The sequence below is a fragment of the Ctenopharyngodon idella genome, chromosome 17 (genome assembly GCF_019924925.1).
Source record: "Ctenopharyngodon idella isolate HZGC_01 chromosome 17, HZGC01, whole genome shotgun sequence".
Lineage (NCBI taxonomy): Eukaryota > Metazoa > Chordata > Actinopteri > Cypriniformes > Xenocyprididae > Ctenopharyngodon > Ctenopharyngodon idella.
In genome coordinates, this window is record NC_067236.1 from 31,783,181 (window position 1) to 31,803,885 (window position 20,705).

The 20,705-nt window shown below is 36.5% G+C and overlaps 1 protein-coding gene across 50 annotated transcripts in view; it reads left to right on the forward strand.

The window, feature by feature from the left end:
• Window positions 1–20,705, forward strand: part of LOC127498610 (NACHT, LRR and PYD domains-containing protein 12-like) — a 362,780-nt gene that overhangs the window by 197,788 nt on the left and 144,287 nt on the right. For all 50 annotated transcript variants that reach the window (XM_051868195.1, XM_051868176.1, XM_051868180.1 and 47 more), the window contains 2 exons: window positions 14,409–14,582; window positions 14,958–15,131. In XM_051868195.1, the coding sequence (XP_051724155.1) occupies window positions 14,409–14,582; window positions 14,958–15,131 (348 nt within the window). The remainder of the gene's footprint in view (window positions 1–14,408; window positions 14,583–14,957; window positions 15,132–20,705) is intronic.

Genomic DNA, 20,705 nt, shown 5'->3' on the forward strand with positions numbered 1-20,705 from the left:
ATTGACAACAAAAAGTGTCAAATTTATGAATCTGTTAAAATCTGATGAATGTTATGTAAATTGCTTTATTAACTATGTATTTTTGTTCTTTTTCTTTAATGATTGCCTTCCCCTAATTTATGCCTTTGTCGTTCTTCATTATTTATATTTTGATGTCATCCATTGTTACATTGAAATGTTGAAGTTGTTCTTGTTCTTACCCAGCAAGCAACAGCCGTCATTTCACCGTCTCGGTTAACTATAGACCCGATATAGTCCGGCTATGAGTAACCCACTTTTAGCCACAATAATCTTTAATTTGGTTACATGTCGTTTTTGCCAAAATAACTTGCGAGATGTATGATATTCCATCATGTAAGCAAAGTCAACAGTGATTACAAGGTGTTTGGTTTCATATCTTTGACATGTTCTGTGTGTAGGCTGTGCGTAGCCACGATTTAGCTCGTAGTCAGACCGGCTATTTGTAGCCCACCTATAGTCAATCCTGATTTATTGTATTTTTTGGACAGGAAGTGCATGAGATGGTTGATATCCCATCATGTTTGCAATGTCAATGATATCTACAAGATGTAAAGTGTCATTTCATGACATGGTCTATCTGTAGTCATGATTTAGCTCTGAATTGGATAGGCTATGTGCAGTCTGCTTTTAGTCCACCCGGCGAAATCGAGGCAGTCTAATTTTTACGGCTTGGCTACAGCCCTGATTCAGACCAGCAATGAGTGTAGCCAAAATAGTGTTAAAGGGATAGTTCACCCAAAAATGAAAATGTGATGTTTATCTGCTTAGCGCGTTTTCACTTGAAAGTTAGTTGAGATCACTGTTGCCAGATCTCGCGATAAACATTTCCGCCATTTTACAACTGTCGGAGAGCAAGCAACAGCAAATGTTAAAGCAAATTCATTCCTGCTTTTGGTCTTTCAAGTATCTGTGTTTTTCATTTTGACATGTGTTCATTATTTATGTACATTATTTGTTATCATGTGTAGGAACCGTGACATTTTAGCGGGTAACAGTGCAGACTCAGAGTAAGCCATGTTGTGTTAGATTAACATGCTACATGCACATGTACTGTAGTGTTTCCTTGTACCCTAAAACTCTCTAATTATCTAAATACAAGGGGGTAAACATGAAACCTGTGCAACCTATTATTATTTGTTATGAAAGCCTCATATATCTTTTAATCTTTTGATCATTATGATATGAAAATATGAGATTTTGATTTGGCAAGGCAAGTTTATTTTGTATATTTTGTAACATTTCAACAACAAGGCAATTCAAAGTGCTTTACAGAGAACATGAAATTTATGGAACCGACAATTAATCAGGTTGTTTTATAAACCAAAAAACATTTTATTTTATTTATATTGTTTATATTTTTATTATGTTAAGTTGTAAAATGTTCCATATTTTTTAAAATTGTTTAATTGTATTGTAAACGTCTTTTTAGACACAACATTGCTTGCTGCAATTAAATAAATAAATAAATAAATAAATAAATAAAATCTCGTTTGAATAGTAGCATGCGCAGTGGTGCTCTCGTGAACGCGCTGGAAATTAATATTTTGTAAATAAAGTCGTAAATTGTTTTTTGCTCAAACAAAGCCCTCGCGTCGCTTCATGAAACTGTGGTTAAACCACTGGAGTCACATGGAGTACTTTAATGAGGTCTTTATACTCTTTACTGTCAATGGAGGGAGAAATCTTACAGACTTTATTAAAATGATCTTCATTTGTGTTCCGAAGATGAACGAAAGTCTTACGGGCGACATGAGGGCGAGTAAAAATGACAGAATTATAATTTTTGTGTGAACTAACCCTTTAATGAAATTTGGCCGAATAAAAAACCAAAACATAATTGTTGTTGTTCGTTTGTTTTCTGTCAGCAGAGGGCGACGTACACACTACAGCGACAAAATGCTTCTTTATTTTTACACTGTCTTGAAATATTCAAATGTATTTGCTAATACTTGAATGTTATTGTTGATGAGCTTCTGGATCTGTGTTTGGATCAGACTGTTTAATCTCTCATCGGAGTTCAGAGAAAGAGAGAGAAGTTGATCGATACTGACCCGTTCTCTCTCTCTCTCTCTCTCTCTCTCTCTCTCTCTCTCTCTCTCTCAATTATATTCAATTCAGATAGCTTTATTGGCATGACAAAAAAAAAACAAAAAAAAAAAACATTTTGTCTTGCTAAAGCATTTAACCAACATAGAAAAATATTTAGAACAACAGAACATCTGAGTAAAGCCTATGTAGAGAAAATAATAAACTAAATAAAAATAATAGTAGTAACAAAATAATAAAAATAATTATAAAAATAATAAATAAAAAAGATTCTAATACAGAAATCATGTAACAACTGAACTTAGAATTTGAACATTATCTACATTATATACATGTGTGTAGGTCTAATGGGGGTGTGTTTATTGGCTGTTTGTTTCTTTCTGGTTGTCCCTCAGGAGATGATACAAATCTTGCAGTTATATTGGAACATTTGGCTTCTTCGCCAAGAATGTAACAGAGTTTTTGGGTTGGGCTACAGGTGTTAAATTGGGGAAATATTTTATTAATTTTGGGGTAGTAGTGGTCTCTGATTTCTTGGTATTTTGGGCATTCTGTGAGGAAGTGCAGCTCCGCCTCCGTCACTCCCAGGATGCAGTGCGAGCAGAGTCTCTCTCTCTCTCTCTCTCTCTCTCTCTCTCTCTCTCTCTCTCGTCACAAATAGAAAGTGAAAGTAAGTTAGAGTTCATCTGTCGCCATTTTAAGCTGTTAAAATACGAACACGAGCGTCAAAGTGTTTAATAGAAACGTTTATCAAAGTTTATGCAGGAATTTCCGTGTATCTTTATGATGTTAAAGCTGGAGGATTTGAGAACCTGTAACTTGTGAAAGTTTGATCAAGGTGAGTGTTCATGTGTGGTGACTTCCTCATACTAATATGAATGTATATATGATTGTTTGGTAAAATAAAATAAATAAACTTTAATAAAGTGTTTCTTTCAACTTGACTTCAGTGTTTCTTGTGTGTTTAATGATGTCTGTGATTCTTCAGAAGTTTAACAGTGTAAACATGTATAACTGAGCTTGAGTTAACGCAGTCACGTGATCCTTTTTCTCCCACACTCAACATATGTTCAGCTAAATTATGAAGGTTGTTAAATCATTTAATTTTGTGTCTATTTTGTCAGTGGAGGAGATCAAACTCATCAGATTCTCCTGCAGCTTCATCATGGGTGATTCACAAGGATCCAGAGATGGAGATTTTTCTCCAGGATGCAGGTACTTTCAACAAACACTGTAAAATATTGTATTACATCACAGAAAAAAGATCACAGTTTTTGATTTTTTCCACCCACTGATCGCAGAAACAGTTTACAGAAAAAAATGTATATCCTATTTTGTCTGTTTTTGTTTGTTTTAATATTAACATGAAATATTAAAGAAAAAGATAAACATAAAGTTTCCTCAAAGTGTTTTTCGATGAAAGATAAATGTGTTTATACAAACCCGATTCCAAAAAAGTTGGGACACTGTACAAATTGTGAATAAAAAAGGAATGCAATAATTTACAAATCTCATAAACTTATCTATATTCTATTGTGAATAAAATATAACATATCAAATGTTGAAAGTGAGACATTTTGAAATGTCATGCCAAATATTGGCTCATTTTGGATTTCATGAGAACTACACATTCCAAAAAAGTTAGGTCAATTGGCAACATGATTGGGTATAAAAAGAGCCTCTCAGAGTGGCAGTGTCTCTCAGAAGTCAAGATGGGCAGAGGATCACCAATTCCCCCAATGCTGCGGCGAAAAATAGTGGAGCAATATCAGAAAGGAGTTTCTCAGAGAAAAATTGCAAAGAGTTTGAAGTTATCATCAATCATCCAAAGATTCAGAGAATCTGGAACAATCTCTGTGCGTAAGGGTCAAGGCCGGAAAACCATACTGGATGCCCGTGATCTTCAGGCCCTTAGACGGCACTGCATCACACACAGGAATGCTATTGTAATGGAAATCACAACATGGGCTCAGGAATACTTCCAGAAAACATTGTCGGTGAACACAATCCACCGTGCCATTTGCCGTTGCCGGCTAAAACTCTATAGGTCAAAAAAGAAGCCATATCTAAACATGATCCAGAAGCGCAGGCGTTTTCTCTGGGCCAAGGCTCATTTAAAGTGGACTGTGGCAAAGTGGAAAACTGTTCTGTGGTCAGACGAATCAAAATTTGAAGTTCTTTTTGGAAAACTGGGACGCCATGTCATCCGGACTAAAGAGGACAAGGACAACCCAAGTTGTTATCAGCGCTCAGTTCAGAAGCCTGCATCTCTGATGGTATGGGGTTGCATGAGTGCGTGTGGCATGGGCAGCTTACACATCTGGAAAGGCACCATCAATGCTGAAAGGTATATCCAAGTTCTAGAACAACATATGCTCCCATCCAGATGTCGTCTCTTTCAGGGAAGACCTCGCATTTTCCAACATGACAATGCCAGACCACATACTGCATCAATTACAACATCATGGCTGCGTAGAAGAAGGATCCGGGTACTGAAATGGCCAGCCTGCAGTCCAGATCTTTCACCCATAGAAAACATTTGGCACATCATAAAGAGGAAGATGCGACAAAGAAGACCTAAGACAGTTGAGCAACTAGAAGCCTGTATTAGACAAGAATGGGACAACATTCCTATTCCTAAACTTGAGCAACTTGTCTCCTCAGTCCCCAGACGTTTGCAGACTGTTATAAAAAGAAGAGGGGATGCCACACAGTGGTAAACATGGCCTTTTCCCAACTTTTTTGAGATGTGTTGATGCCATGAAATTTAAAATCAACTTATTTTTCCCTTAAAATGATACATTTTCTCAGTTTAAACATTTGATATGTCATCTGTGTTGTATTCTGAATAAAATATTGAAATTTGAAACTTCTACATCATTGCATTCCTTTTTTATTCACAATTTGTATAGTGTCCCAACTTTTTTGGAATCGGGTTTGTATTAATATGGTTCCTGTCATAAAGAATGAACACAGTAATCTAAAGGATTGAACTGAATCTGTTCTGTTACAGTTCAGTCCAGCAGAAGAGCTCAAACCCAGAGTCCAGCTGTGTGTCTGTGAAGAGTAACTGGTCTATGGGTGAGCCACTAAATTTTAAGAGTGGAAACACACGGCCTGATCCCAGGTATATTATTTCTATAAAATATATGCTTATAGTCATTATTAATATACAGCAGTGTAATGAGTTCAGTAAGTTTCAGTCTATTAATGATTTCCATTGTGTTCTTGTGCAAAGCTCGATGTATTGTATTGTTAAAACATTCACACACTGTAAAATCTGTTGGTCTGTTACTCAGTTAATGACACAATTACATCAATATCAGTGTGTCTGATTCTTTACCCTCTTCATTCTGATTGAAGGTCGAATCTTTTATCCAGTCCAGTTAAAAACAAAACTGTGAACACGCCTGTGATTCGACCACAAGACTTTAATGAAATCATGAATCCTGGTTTCAGGTAAAATGGAGGACTTTTTTGTTGTTGTTGCTTAATTTTAGGTGCTGCAATGCACATCACACATCACTCAATCACATGATTAATAATTGAAACATTTCAGAAACCTAATGATGTTCTGTGTCTCATAATACAGCAAACAAAATGATCTATTTTGTCATTTATGGCTATTTACTTCTTAAACTTGTGTAATAATCTGGTATTTTAATCTTACAGCCATGACTCTAAACCTGAGGTCTTAAACACACTGAGATCAAATCTGAGAAAGAAGTTTGAGTGTTTGTATGAGGGAATATCAAAGCAGGGAAACCCAACACTCCTGAATGAGATCTACACAGAGCTCTACATCACAGAGAGTGAAAGTGGAGAGATCAATAATGAGCATGAGGTGAGACAGATTGAGACACAGTCCAGGAGAGCAGAAACAGAGGACACACCGATCAAATGCAGTGACATCTTTAGACCTTTACCTGGACAAGACAAACCCATCAGAACTGTGCTGACAAAGGGAGTCGCTGGCATTGGAAAAACAGTCTCTGTGCAGAAGTTCATGCTGGACTGGGCTGAAGGGAAAGAGAATCAGGACGTCCAGCTCATATTTCCTCTTCCTTTCAGAGAGATCAACTTGATGAAGGACAAAACACTCAGTCTTTCAGATCTTCTTCATGTCTTTTTCCCTGAAACAAAAGAAATGGAAATATCTAGTGATAAGTATAACGTTTCCTTCATCTTTGATGGTCTGGATGAGTGTCGTCTGTCTCTGGATTTTCAGAGCGATGTGAGGTTGTGTGATGTGACTGAATCAGCCTCAGTGGACGTGCTGCTGACGAACCTCATTGCGGGGAATCTGCTTCCCTCTGCTCTCATCTGGATCACTTCCAGACCAGCAGTAGCTGATCTCGTCCCCTCTGAGTGTGTCCATCGAGTGACAGAGGTACGAGGCTTCAGTGACCCACAGAAGCAGGAATACTTCAGGAAGAGAATCAGTGATCAGAGTCTGTCCGACAGGATCATCTCACACCTGAAGTCATCAAGGAGCCTCTTTATTATGTGTCACATCCCAGTGTTCTGCTGGATCTCAGCCACTGTTCTAGAGAAGATGTTGAGGAAATCGTGGAAAGGAGAGATTCCCAAGACTCTGACTCAAATGTACACACACTTCCTGATCCTTCAGACCAACATCAAACATGAGAAGGACTATGAGAAGAAAGTGAAAGATGAAGACATGATTGTCAAACTGGGGAAACTGGCATTTCAGCAGCTTGTGAAAGGCAACCTGATCTTCTATGAGGAAGACCTGAGAGAGTGTGGCATTGATGTGACAGAAGCATCAGTGTACTCAGGATTGTGCACTCAGATCTTCAGAGAGGAGTTGGGTTTGTATCAGGGGAAAGTCTTCTGCTTTGTTCATCTGAGCATTCAGGAACATCTAGCAGCTCTATATGTGCATCTCTCCTTTATAAACAAGAACATCAATGTGTTTGACCAGATTACCAAACCAACTAAAGCTTCACTATCTGATCTCCATCAGAGAGCTGTGGATGAGGCTTTAGACAGTAAAAATGGGCATCTGGACCTTTTCCTTCGTTTCCTTTTGGGTCTGTCAGTGGAGTCTAATCAGAGTCTCTTACAAGAACTGAAGACACGGACAGGAAACAGCTCTCACAACAATGAAAAAACAGTTCACTATATCAAAGAGAAGATCAGTGAGAATCCCTCTCCAGATAAATACATCAATCTGTTTCACTGTCTGAATGAACTGGGTGATCTTTCACTAGTGAATGAAGCTCAACCTCATATGAGCTCTGGAGGATTACGTAATGTGAAACTCTCCTCATCTCAGTGGTCAGCTTTAGTTTTTGTGTTGTTGACCTCAGAGCGGACAATGCTGAAGTTTAACCTGAAAAACTTAATTGGATACACAAATAATCAGTAAGTAACACTGAGTTCAATCATTACAGTCTAAAACATTATGAACAAAGAGAAAGAAGAATCTGATAAATCTGTAATCCTGCAGATGTCACACAGAGTTTAGTAGTTCATATTTTTATGTTCTTTTATTTCTCTCTCACACAAACACTCCCAAAAATCACTCCTCCATACCGTAATAAAGCACAGGGATACAAACTTGTCTGTTTTGAATCCAAAATAGGTCATTTGTGTTCATGCACATTGGACATATGTGTACAAATGTAAACAGTTGCCTCTTGCACATGTAGGTAGCTGCAGTTTACAAAAATGCAGAGTTTAACTGCACAGCTAAAAATGTCAGCAAAGATTGCAGTTCAGTCTCCATGTTATTGTTTACACGGTCGTCAAGGATACGCAGAGTGAACGTGGGCAGCCACGCCCTCATTTTCAAAAGTCTCCGTTTTGGTACGTTTACACTGAAATGCAACCCCAGCATTTTCAAACTAAAACGGGCTCTGCAGCGTTTTCGAAAGTCTCCGTTTTCAAGGTTCGTAAACCCCAGTGTAGTGTAAACGACAGGCGTAACCGTAGCAAAACGTATGCGTTTTAAAACGAAAACGCACTAGTGTAAACGGGACCTCAGTTTGAAGGATCCTTTGAAGGCAGCCTTCGTTTCACGTCCTTCATTCAGCTCATTTTGAAGGATGCATCAAGTGTATCCTTCGTGTCCTTCAATCACCCACAATCCTTTGCAAACATTCCAATCCACGGAAAAGAACTGATGAAAACGAGTCTGCACTTATCTGAGTTCATTATGAAATGTAAGACAAAAATAATGTTTTCAGTGATGAAGGCATACATGTTATCTTTTGTTTTGGTGTAAATTAATCACTAACACTAAACTGCCAGTAATGTAAGCCACTGGGAGACACAGACGGTTGTCATTCACTGTATTGCATTAAGAAAAGATTTTTAATACAAAGTGTTTTTCCAAAATTAAGTTTTATTAGTATTTTTGTGCTGTTGGAGCGGAAACATGTGTGATGTAGCCATGAACACTTACTAGAGCGTCTCATTCTAGTGTTTAATGCTGAGGAGGACTCGAGTCTACAAGCCTCAGAAGGACTGGACTGTTTGAGAAACACCCAATATCAATATGCAGGAGACTCCCGGAACTTCCGGAAATGTCTCTCCTGAAATTGCGATGGTTGACATAGTGATAACCATAGCAACGGACAGGACAAAAAAAATCTGATATGTCAAAATAGATCTGTCACTAAGTGTTGTAGTGTGAATGCAGACTAATAGACCTGCCACAACAACACTGACAAGAAAAAGTGTAAGGCCCGTCCAATCGGCCCAACGGCGGCTTCCCACAGGACGGGGAAGGTTTCTTGTGCAAAGTAGTTTAATTCCAATTAAATGTTTATCTGACTCCATTTTATTATGACCTCGAATTTAGGTTGAAATGCCAATTGATTATTGACTATTTATATGATAATTTATCTAGACATTTGATTATTCTGTTTAACTCTTTACTCTTATTGTACTCGTTCATTCGGTTCTCAGAGTCGCACAGGGTCCTCGCACCAGCTGTTATGCGGGCCCACGATCAAAAACTCTTCAGTCTGATCAATAAGCAGAGGTTATGGCTAAAGCAATTTAACAATGCTGCCCATGCTTGCTATTGTTAAAAGGTACCCATGTAGCCCCATACAATCGCCTATATAAAAACTTGGTTAAAGCTCCGACAGTAATCAGGGGTTATGACCAGTACTATGAGGTAATGTCGCCCCTCGATAGTAATTTATCTGGCCTCTTATAGTTAATAATATAACTATATAACAACTTAATTAAAGCAGAGGCAATGACCAGAGATTATGACCAGTACACCTTTGTCTAGCCCCATATAGTGAATGCGATTGAATAACAACTTAGTTAAAGTCAAGCAGTTAGTCAGAAATCGAGAATCTCGCCAGATGTGCCCCATGCTCCATACAATCTGAGATCTAGTATGTACTGAACCCTGGTCGTAGATTTACGGTAACAACGGATACATCGTTATCTGCTGAAGTCAATAATTTCAGAGTAAGTCAGAATAAAGCCAAATGTAACAATTTATTAGTCAGGTAAATGTATCATGCCAATTACATAATCAATTCAAAGATGATCAATACAAAACATCAAATACTCAGAAAAAGAGTAAAAAGATTCATACCTGACAGTAGAAAATTGCACATTGCTGAGTGTCCTAGACTCTGATTACAGAATCGCCCCGAGCCTCCTGCAACATCTCTTTAAACCTTTCGACCTTTCGACCTTTAGACCTTTGTACCAGTCATTTCAAATGATACCAAACATGTATAGTGTTGTATGATAACTGTTCACATTAATCCATATAGATTTTGGGGGAATTTCAGGTCATCTCTGCATGTAGAGAGAAGAGATGGGGGAAGAGGGGGCGAAGGAAAGGAAATGTAGATTAAGGCAATGCTGAGGTGTGATTGACTCAGTGTGATTGCGTCTCGGATGGGGATGCTAATTTTGCAAAAGAGAGTTCAAATGTTAATTTCCTTTGTTTTCTCAAAGAGTAGCCCAGCATCAGTCTAGCATCAGTCTTACAAAAGAAAAAACAAATCTGTGTTGGCAGAATATGTTCAGTAACTTCTTCAGTTAGATACTAATAAAACTTTTTCACATGTCCTTTTTAAAGCAGTGTTTATTGAAGGTATTTAATGTAATATTTACTTATAATATTACTCATAGTATTAATTGTTATTATTAGCATTAATAATTAACATATTTTTTATTTTCAAATAGTGACGCAGTAAATACAGCAGATGAAGTTCTTCAGAAGCTGCTGCCTGTGGTTACAGCAACTAGATCAGCTGAGTAAGTAACACTGAGAACAATCATCACTGTGAAAACTTTATAACATTTTTTTACTTAAAATATAAATTAATGGTTCAACAAAAAATATGAGCATCACACTTCAGCTTTTAAACCCTCCACCTATCTGACCTGCTGGGCTTCTATTGTAAGAGCATTACTGTAAATGTGTTTCTGTTCATTTTTACAAACTGAGACATGATAAAAAAGTTTTAGCTAATGTGTTTTAGCTGAGGTAAATGTATGTTCTCTGCTGTGAGTTGAGGCGATCCTAATATTATCCATGTTTCTTTCATGCTATAACTAGTAGTAAAGAGGAAAAGATAACCGGTTCACTCGTGCTCCGCACTGCTGCTTGAACTGAGACACTACAGCGATCTGTCAGCCACATTAAAGAGCTCCAAAAACACATTTGAAAGCTGAGATTTTCTTATCAAAAGTGCATCAGCTGAAAACAGCACAGACTAAAAGATTGATTCTCTGGATTTATGGACTGATATCAGTTCATAAAAATAAAGATTGTTTAAAATTAGGGATGCTCCGATCGATCGACTGCAGATCGTTATCGGCCGATAATCAGATTCTATTGCTGTGACCCAATTCAGAGGCTGCATCCTTCGAAGGCCGAGTGTGTCAATGAAGGCTGTCACAAGGTTTTTCCCGTGGGCAGCTGACTCCTAAAGTTTTTGATATTCTTCATATTTTGTGCGGTGGTTAGTTTGCAGCAGTGACTGAAATTATCTTTTCCAATATAATGATTTTTTACCTTTTACCATTTTTACCTTTATTTTTTAACCTAATTAAATTTATGCCTCATCTTTTGTGTCAAATTAATTAACAAATCTTTTGTGTCATTTAATCAAATTCAATTAGAACAATAAGATACACTAGGGCTGTTACCAATCAAATGAAATTTATATCAACAAAATTAATCTTTGCAATGCAGTGGAAACACAGAAACTGCATCTAAAGTGCTTTTATATGCATTTATACACTCTGTTTGATGCAGTTCAGAGCTGACAAATGCATTTAAACTGCAGTTACAAATGCATATAATGTTTTAAACATAAAACGCTGAATATTGATATTTTGAAATTATTAAAATGAAAAGATACTTTAAATGTGACATCAATTGGCAGCAAGTCACTGTCAATGAGTGAGTCATTAGTTTCAGCCGATTCATTCAAACGGCTGATTCTTTCAGGAACAAAGCTTATCATAAACTAGCGCTGAGCCCAATCTGCCCTACCTAAACTTTCAGCCAGGAGTCGCTACTGATATTGAGTCCATTATAGGGGTGTGAGATAATATTGTGATTGTTGTTTTAACGATATACGATCTGAAATTATCTAATGTTTTTTCTCACTTTATAAAAACACACACAGAGAGTCGCACGCATCACATACACTACGTGATGTAACGTTAGTCTAGTAGGTTAGACTAGTGCGCTGGCGCATTTAGAGTGCACGCTTTCACTGTGTGATTAAAACATTTGTAATGCACCCAATATTGAAGATAAGGGGGTAAAAGTACATCTGTATATGTCTTAAATATTTATATCATTTAATCAATATCACATGAAGAGTGCAGTTTTTCTCCAAATATCAACATGATTACAAATGTGATATTGATTTCATACAACAGTTCAAAAAACAAGAAGTTAATATTTAGTGACTTACATTTTAGATACAATATTGCCTATTTTCGCTCTATTTCCCAACAAAAATATTTCCAAACAAAGCTGCAGGAGTCGGGATTGATTTGCGTGTCTGAGCAACACACGGCGGTGAATGAACGAATCGTTTCAATGAATGATTCAATGATTCACACTTTAAACATTTTGTAAGCTTTATATCCTGATCGCTGAACACATCAGACACACTTTTGGCAGAATTCTAATGTCCTTGCGTTATTCAGCCTGAGGGTGGCGCTCTATCGATGATTGACAGACTTTAGTTCACACGACAAACGCATAGAATGCCATCTTAGAATTGCCTTAATGTAGTATTTATTGTGTCCAAATGTTGTTTTAGAATATTACAAGTTAGAAGTTCCAGTGAGGAAAACAAAGTCACGTCTTTTCTCAGAACAAACATAAAACAAACACAACAGAACTACTGTATAAAGGCTATTCACATGAGCACGTTTAAATTAAAAGATTTCTACTTTCATTAATCTGATACGCTACTCCACATAGGAAGAACAGATATGCCAACTAGTTATTGACCTGAAGCAGACACATATCTGAAGCGGACTGATATCGTCTTGGTCTGGAGTGAGGTTTATGTAAGGTAACGTGAAAATAAGCGTCAGTCTGAAATCTGCCCCAATGGCGCTCTATGACAGCGCGCTGCAGTTCCATTTTTCACCACAGATTTACATCATAGACTGTAAAACAATATGGATGTGACGTCACCTGTAGATTTCTGAAGAGCATTTTTGAAGTGAAAATGAGGCCGCTGCCATCTTAGCAACGCGTCACTGCACGTCACTTTTCTAAAATCAAAATAAAACGAACACCTCAAAGTTGCAATAAATCAAGGTAAACACAACAGCCTTTTAAACATCTACAAACATCTCAGTTAGGCTCAGGTGCTCAAAAAGAGCATAAGGAAACCAATATCCTTCAAAAAGTTCTCTTCAATATAATGGATACATAAAATTAAAAAGTCAAAGTCTGCTTACACTGGACGTGCTGGTTTGGGCCTCATCACCGGCTGCAACCACGTCCTCATATATGCTCTCAAATATGAAACACCTGCGATTCAGCAACTACCTGCACATGCACTCACATTTGTGTAAAGTAGCCTTGTTGACAAGTTTGGGTGAGTAAAGGTAAAGCACACAAGATACAAAATAGTCACAACCTTAAGTACACTAACTAGGGGAGAGCGGGGCACAACCTAATGCTTTTTGACTTTCTCAGTTTGTGTAAATCTACTTAGGGTTCAGAGAATTGATTTTGTTCCACATTAATTTCACACATGTCTGCTACAAATATGTCATTAATGCAGTGTATACTTTTTTCTTTATTTACCCCGAAAGAAGAGAAGTGAAATGTGACAACATGCCCCATAGGTGGGGCACACTGTAACATGACCATATGACAGCTTAAAATGTTATCTGATCTAATCAAAATAATATACATGATAAACTAAAATATTTTGTCATTAAAAGACAATTATTATTTCTTTCTAGGGCTGCAACAAACGATTATTTTGATAATCGATTAATCTACCGATTATTGGAACAATTAATTGACTAATCGCAGATTATTACACTGATTAATTAGTATGCTTTGATAGATTATTCCACTTTAGCAATGAGTTAAAATATTGAGTTATACTTTAACTAATAAATAAAAATCACTTCAGCTTTTAGACGAGCCAGTGCCAGTGCTGAACATTGATTAAAATAATATTTTATGAATGTTCAGGTTCTTCCTCTCAGTCTTTATTCACCTTTTCTTCATGGTATCTCAACAGATATTCATAAAAGTTAATTATGCCAATTGTATTGGTAACTGTATAGAATAGCATAGCTCTAATAGAGGAGCACATTGTGACGCAGTGTTACAACGAACCCGATCTGTGCAACTGGAATTTAAACTTGGTTAGTGTCTTCTGCTAGTTAGTGAAACATTAAAGAACTAACAGATTAGAGATTAAAATAATATCAGATTTGTCTGATTTTAAATAAACAAAACAATATAGATGAAAAATTAACATTTACTTTTGCTATTGTTAAATAAATATTCAGTGATATCTTCCAAAGATTTCTGAATTTTGGCACCATTTTTTTCTCTATATTTTGCTGATATGGCAACTAGTAAATACACTAATTTTCATCATGCTATCATGTGTGGAAGTATTTAAACCATGTGTGTTACAACTAACCCCGCTTTAGGTTGTGCCCCACGCTTCCCTAATTACATTTACACAAACACACTCCTGGTTTTGGGAAACAGACTGTAATTTTAGGATGATTCATACAATTGTTTCTACAAGGTTTATTATGTTTTTGGGAAATATGGCCCTGTAAGTTTTGATCTGAGAGAGTGAAGAGTGTGTCATTGTTCTCTACAGGTTGAGGGATTGTGGTGTCACAGATGAAGGTTGTGCTGCTCTGGCTTCAGCTCTGAGATCAAACCCCTCACACCTGAGAAAACTGGATCTGTCTAGGAATAAACTAGGAGACTCGGGAGTGAAGCTGATTTCTGCTGTACTGGAGAATCCTCACTGTAAACTGGAGGATCTGGGGTAAGATCATTTCTCTGACAGTCACATGATCTGGTGCTCAAAGAGACATATTTTTAAAAAGTTCATAGTGAGACCAAAACTAAACTAATGAAATAATAAAGAGTACACAAACAAATAAACTCTATCAATAAACATGATGATGAAAAAAAGAGGTGCAGAAAGAGAAGCAAAATGAAGAATGTTAATTTGTGATAACTGAAGAGGAATCTCATTGAATTCACATTATATTTTCTGTCTCCATCTATAACACTGTTAGTGTGAACATGATTAGATGAATATTAGCTACATTATATCATACAGAGATGCTTTATTAGTTATCTTTAAAACATATATGGGCTACTGAGAGAGTGAAGAGTGTGTCATTGTTCTCTACAGGTTGTGGGATTGTGGTGTCACAGATGAAGGTTGTGCTGCTCTGGCTTCAGCTCTGAGATCAAACCCCTCACACCTGAGAAAACTGTATCTGTCTGGGAATAAACTAGGAGACTCGGGAGTGAAGATGATTTCTGCTGGACTGGAGAATCCTCACTGTAAACTGGAGGATCTGAGGTAAGATCATACGCGACTCTCACATGAAACTGTGTCACTGTGAATTTTGCAATTTCAATAATTCATAAAGTAACATTAAAATGGAATAGAATTCAGGGAAAACTATTATTACATTCATTCATTCAAATTACCATTCATGAATTTAAAGGGTTAGTTCACTCAAAAAATTTTTTTTTTAACCTGTTAGCCAGTTAGTCATGATTAAAATAAAGTTTGTTTATGTAATATATGTGTGTGTACTGTGTATATTTGTTTTGTATTTATACATATACATGTATATATTTAGGGACAATATAAAAATATAAAAATCAACTAGATCAAAAAGTTTGTAGACAAACTTTAAGTTGTCTTGAAAAAGCTGGTCCAGAAAGTTTGAAGAAGTTTTAAAAGTTTGTAGTTTGAAGCTTTTCAGTTTGAAATTGTTTAAGTTTTAGAATTGTAGTTTTAAAAGATAGATAGATAGATAGATAGATAGATAGATTTTAATTTGCTATGTGATTGCTAGGGTACTCGGGGTGGTTGCTAGGGTGTTGCTATGCGGTTGCTAAGGTATCCTGGGTGGTTGCTAGGGTACTCATGGTGGTTGCTAAGGTATCCTGGGTGGTTGCTAGGGTGTCAGATAGATAGATAGATAGATAGATAGATAGATAGATAGATTTAGCTTGACAGATAGATAGATAGATAGATAGATAGATAGATAGATAGATAGATTTAGCTTGACAGATAGATAGATAGATAGATAGATAGATAGATAGATAGATAGATAGATTAAATGAGTTTGAATGAGTTTAAATGGCTTAGAAACAGGAATGGCAGTTTAATTGAGTCTGTGTGTTTGAATTTGAATTTTGACAGTTGGACGGAATGTTCAGATCAGCCAAGGCAGTTCAATGAAAGTCAATGGGATTTTTCCAAGATTTAATCAGCATTTTTAGGAAAACCGTGTCTGATCAGTCTGAAAAGATAAGGCAACTCGAGTCAGCTTGAACAGTCTAGGAGGAGTAGCATTTAGACATTTTAGTCTAAGAAGAAGAAGAAGAAGAAGAATCTTTCAAGCCAACTTAATAAATATTTATATATAATTTAAATTATATAAATATATACATGTAAATATTTCTTCAATATATACATGTATGTGTTTATAAACAAAATAAATATACACAGTACACACACATATATTACATAAACTTTTATTTTGGATGTGATTAATCGTTGAACAGCTCTAGATAAACCATATATTATTGCAATCATGTGTTTATTGTCTCCAAACCGTTTCTCTCTGCATGTTATAGTGATCTCTGGATCTCTGATCATTGTTTATGTTAAGAGATTTCCTGGAATGTCACATGATATGGCTGTACTTCTAGTCTCACTCTTGGGGCTCTATCATACACCCGGCGCAACGCAAGAGTTTGTTGCTAGTTTCAGCCTGATGCAGTCTGTGTGACGTCTACGTCACGTCTGCGCCTTAAATTGAATGGAATAAATAGCAGAATAAAAACTAAGACTTTGAGTGAGACGTTCACTGAGATGAGTGCATGTAGCAAAGTTATATTAAAGAGCCATTCGGAACGACATAGACATGAACACATAAACTTCATCTCTAGAGCTGCTCTGAGAGTCACTTCATGAGCATTTTACCGTTTAATTTGAGAAAAAACTATTGTCATATCATATACACACATAAACTTCAAGATCACAGCAACCCGTCAAAATAAAAGTTCGGTTTAACTTGTAACAGAAACAGAGCCATGTTACTATTACTATGTACTATGTAGTCTACTATTGTATTACTATTGTACGGTATTAAATATTTCTTAATGACAATGTAATACTACTACTAGTACAATAATTATTAAGACTTTAGTTTTGAAGTATGGGGAGAGCAGGGACGAAAGTAGCCTACCATTTTTCACAAAAATGTAATTTTAAAAGATAATGTTTTAGACAGCGATATATTTTTGCTGTGGTCAGTAACTCACAGGTGTGGTCTATCAATACCAGGTGGTATTTTGTACAAATGTAGAACGGCTTCAGCATAATTTCACTTTGAACATAAATTGCACATTGTTACTTTCAACCCCGTCAGTTGGGACGAAAGTAACAACACAAGCTAGATTTTTTGTGTTAGTCTTGTTTTTATTAAATATACCTGACTATGACCTTGTTAATATGTAACTGCAAACATATTTTGTCCTTTATCTTTTCAAAAAAATAATAAATTACATTTTCATTTAAAATTGAGAATTTCAGTTTCATCAAATGTTTCAAAAGTAACCCGACAGAACAAACTTGAATTGTTTAGAATATTTTTTTTGTCAATGTCAATTTATTTTATAAAACATTTTTTTCAACAGTATGAACAATATGAAAACTAAATTAAATTAGCATAATATAAATTCTCAACATAGTGTAACAGTCATGTTTCCAATCCAGCTGTTTTTATGCATAAATTCAAAATATAAATTCATAAAAACATCTGAATGGAAACACTGCAAATTCATAGGTGGATGTGGAAAAGCTAAGGTATGGCTAAAAACTAAATGTGACTATGGTAAATGTAAACAGATTGAGTGAATAAATGGTGACATACAGAAATCAGCAACAGATATGTCCAGAAACGCCCTCTCATGAACATCTGGCTGAATCAGACCTCTGTCTGTCTTTCTGACCCTCACTCTTGGCATATTCTGCTAGTATAATATGACATAAACATGTTTTAATAAATGCTGCACCGCAGAGAAAGCCACCACATTAGCAGAGGGACAAAAGAAACAAGTGTTACTTTCATCCCAACAGGAACTCCTGACATTTAAACCCGATTTACTTTCATACTGAAAAGTTCTGAGAAGTCAAACTTCAGGATGTTACAGCACTAAATAACCTGTAGATTGATCATTATTGTGACACATGAAATGAGAAACACAACTTGTAATTAGAAAAAAATGTACCGCTTCAGCAGTTTATTTACCGTATTCGAAAACTGCTTTCCGGTCCTAACCGCGGGAAACAATGATGAAATCACATGATGTTTGGCAGCTCCGTCAAGGGTTGCGTGCTGAACGTGTCTTAACTTGGAATGCAAATGTAGTCCGAGCTCTGAGAAAATTGCTTTGTTACTTTCGTCCCGCGTTACTTTCGTCCCGGTTCTCCACTAATAATCACACAATTTTACAGTAACCCTCTAGCGGCAGTTGCACAGAACTTTGAAATTGCCGTGAAGCAACCGTTACCCTCGCCATGGTAAACTGAACGATTTTAATGAATGTAACGTTAATGCATGTATAAATATATCCACACAAAGCGTGACGCCAGAGATTGTATATTATAGGGAGATGAGAGGGTCTGTATCTCTTACCATTGGAGAAAGCGTAACGGCTAACTTAATCACGTGCGGCACCTCCTTATAGTGGACTTCAATGGCCTCCAAACGGTTGAAGGTCAAAATTACAGTTTCAGTGCAGCTTCAAAGCGTTTTACGTAATCCCAGACGTGGAATAAGGGTCTTATCTAGAGAAACCTTCAGTCATTTTCTAAAATTTTTTTACAATTTGACACATTTTAACCATAAATGCTCATCTAGCTGAATCGTATCGCATCGCATCGGTAGCTGCTTCACATGTATCTTAAATGTATCGCATCGGCCTCAGTTGTGGAGATGCACATCCCTAGTGCCTAACAACTGAACCCTCTGAGCGTCCCTTACGCTCGCACACTTATTTTGTAATGTGTATGCTTACTATTGAGGGCTGCTCATTCAAGTTTAGATGAGGTAGATATGTTCTTACAACCATTTACAATATTTTACAATACCATAAAGTAAACTTTTGTCAATAATGTACAACATTAGTCATATCAGCATAAGCAATCACTTAGCATAAACGTGCACTACAGTATGCATTTAGTACATTGATTGTGAACCACTAGAATAAGCGCTGCGTGAGCAGGTAGAACACGCAACAGCGCCACATTTGACTCTGAAACATGCGGAGCATACGTGAAATTATAGCCTTTTGAAATTGAATCACATCAGGTATCACGATCTATGTTTTCCCATCCACAAAATGTGGGAAGCACTGAAAGAGCTTAAAAAGGAAACTTAGCTTTGCTTTGTGAAGACGTTGAGATTTATGGAGGGTGAAATACTATGGAATCCCAAGTCTGCCAAAATTAAAAATAAATGAATAAATATACAAAGAAATGTAAAAAAAAAAATAAAAAAAAATAATAATTATTATTTATACATTTATTTCCTTATGTATATATTTTTTTTCCCACATTTTTTCTTTTATTTATACATTTATTCATTTTGATTTTTATTTATATCCACATTTATTTATTTATGTATTTATTTCCATATTTGTTCATTTCCACATTTATTCATTTCTACATTTCTTTATTTTTACATTTATATATTTTTACATTTCTTTGTCCGTAGGGTAATGAGGAGGGCGTGGTTTACCTCAGACATAGCAATCGAGCTCAGAGTAGGCGAGAGCGAAGCGTTGAGGCCACAGTGACACCTTGTGATGTGCCCGAAATACAAGAACTAGCCTATTGACGTTGATACTGGGATGATTTGGATATGGCCAAAATCTTATATCACGGGTTAAGTAATATCACCCTAACTGTAGGCTACTGTGTGACATGGATAGGCTACTCTGTATTCTGGACATGGCCGTAGAACATCGTCTGGTCTGGATTTGTAAAATGTCCTGCGCTGGCAAACATGAACAGCAACATCTTCAGCAGATCTGATAACTCTGAAATGGAAGCGCTTGTTATTTCCCATTATTAATCATTTGAATGAATGGGTTTGTGTTTGATTGAGACTCGGACACCGGTCAGAACACGGAAAGGAACCAGCACACATAGGCTACAGTGAAGTCGACGCAAGCATATTGATCAGTGCATTTGAAACGAGACCACATTCACTTCACATTCATACTTCCTACTTTTACATGCACGACATGTGACAAACACTTAAAATACTACGCATATTTCAAAGATCCAAAATAAAACGAGGCGTCGGTTACAGTAGAACATTTTGTCCCGTCATGGAGACATATTGCGCATTGCACTTTCTCCCATTCAAAACAATACGAGTGACGCGTCTTGTGTTATTCTGTCTGCTTGTTAAGTTGTGAAATTATGCCAAAGTATTTTACTTTGAATTTCTTATAAATAAAACAACATTTTATAAATAAAACACCCCAATCCCCCCCATAGATAGATAGATAGTTCGTTAGTTAGTCAGATAGTTAGTTAATGAGTTTGAATCAGTTTGAATGGCTTATAAATAGTACACAGAATGGCAGCTTCATTGAGTCTAATGGGCTTCAGAGTGTTTAGATTTGAATTTGACAGTTGGAGGTTGATGGAATGTTCAGATTTTCAATGTAAGTCTATGGGAGTTTTTCCGAGATTTGATCAGCATTTTTAGGAAAACCGTAAGTCGGATCAGTCTGAAAAGATATAGCACACTAAGTCAGAACAGTCTGAAGGTCTGAGCCGAGTTTGGTGGTTGTAGCTTTAAAGCTCTAGGAGGAGATGCAGTCTAAAATGTGGCTCAGA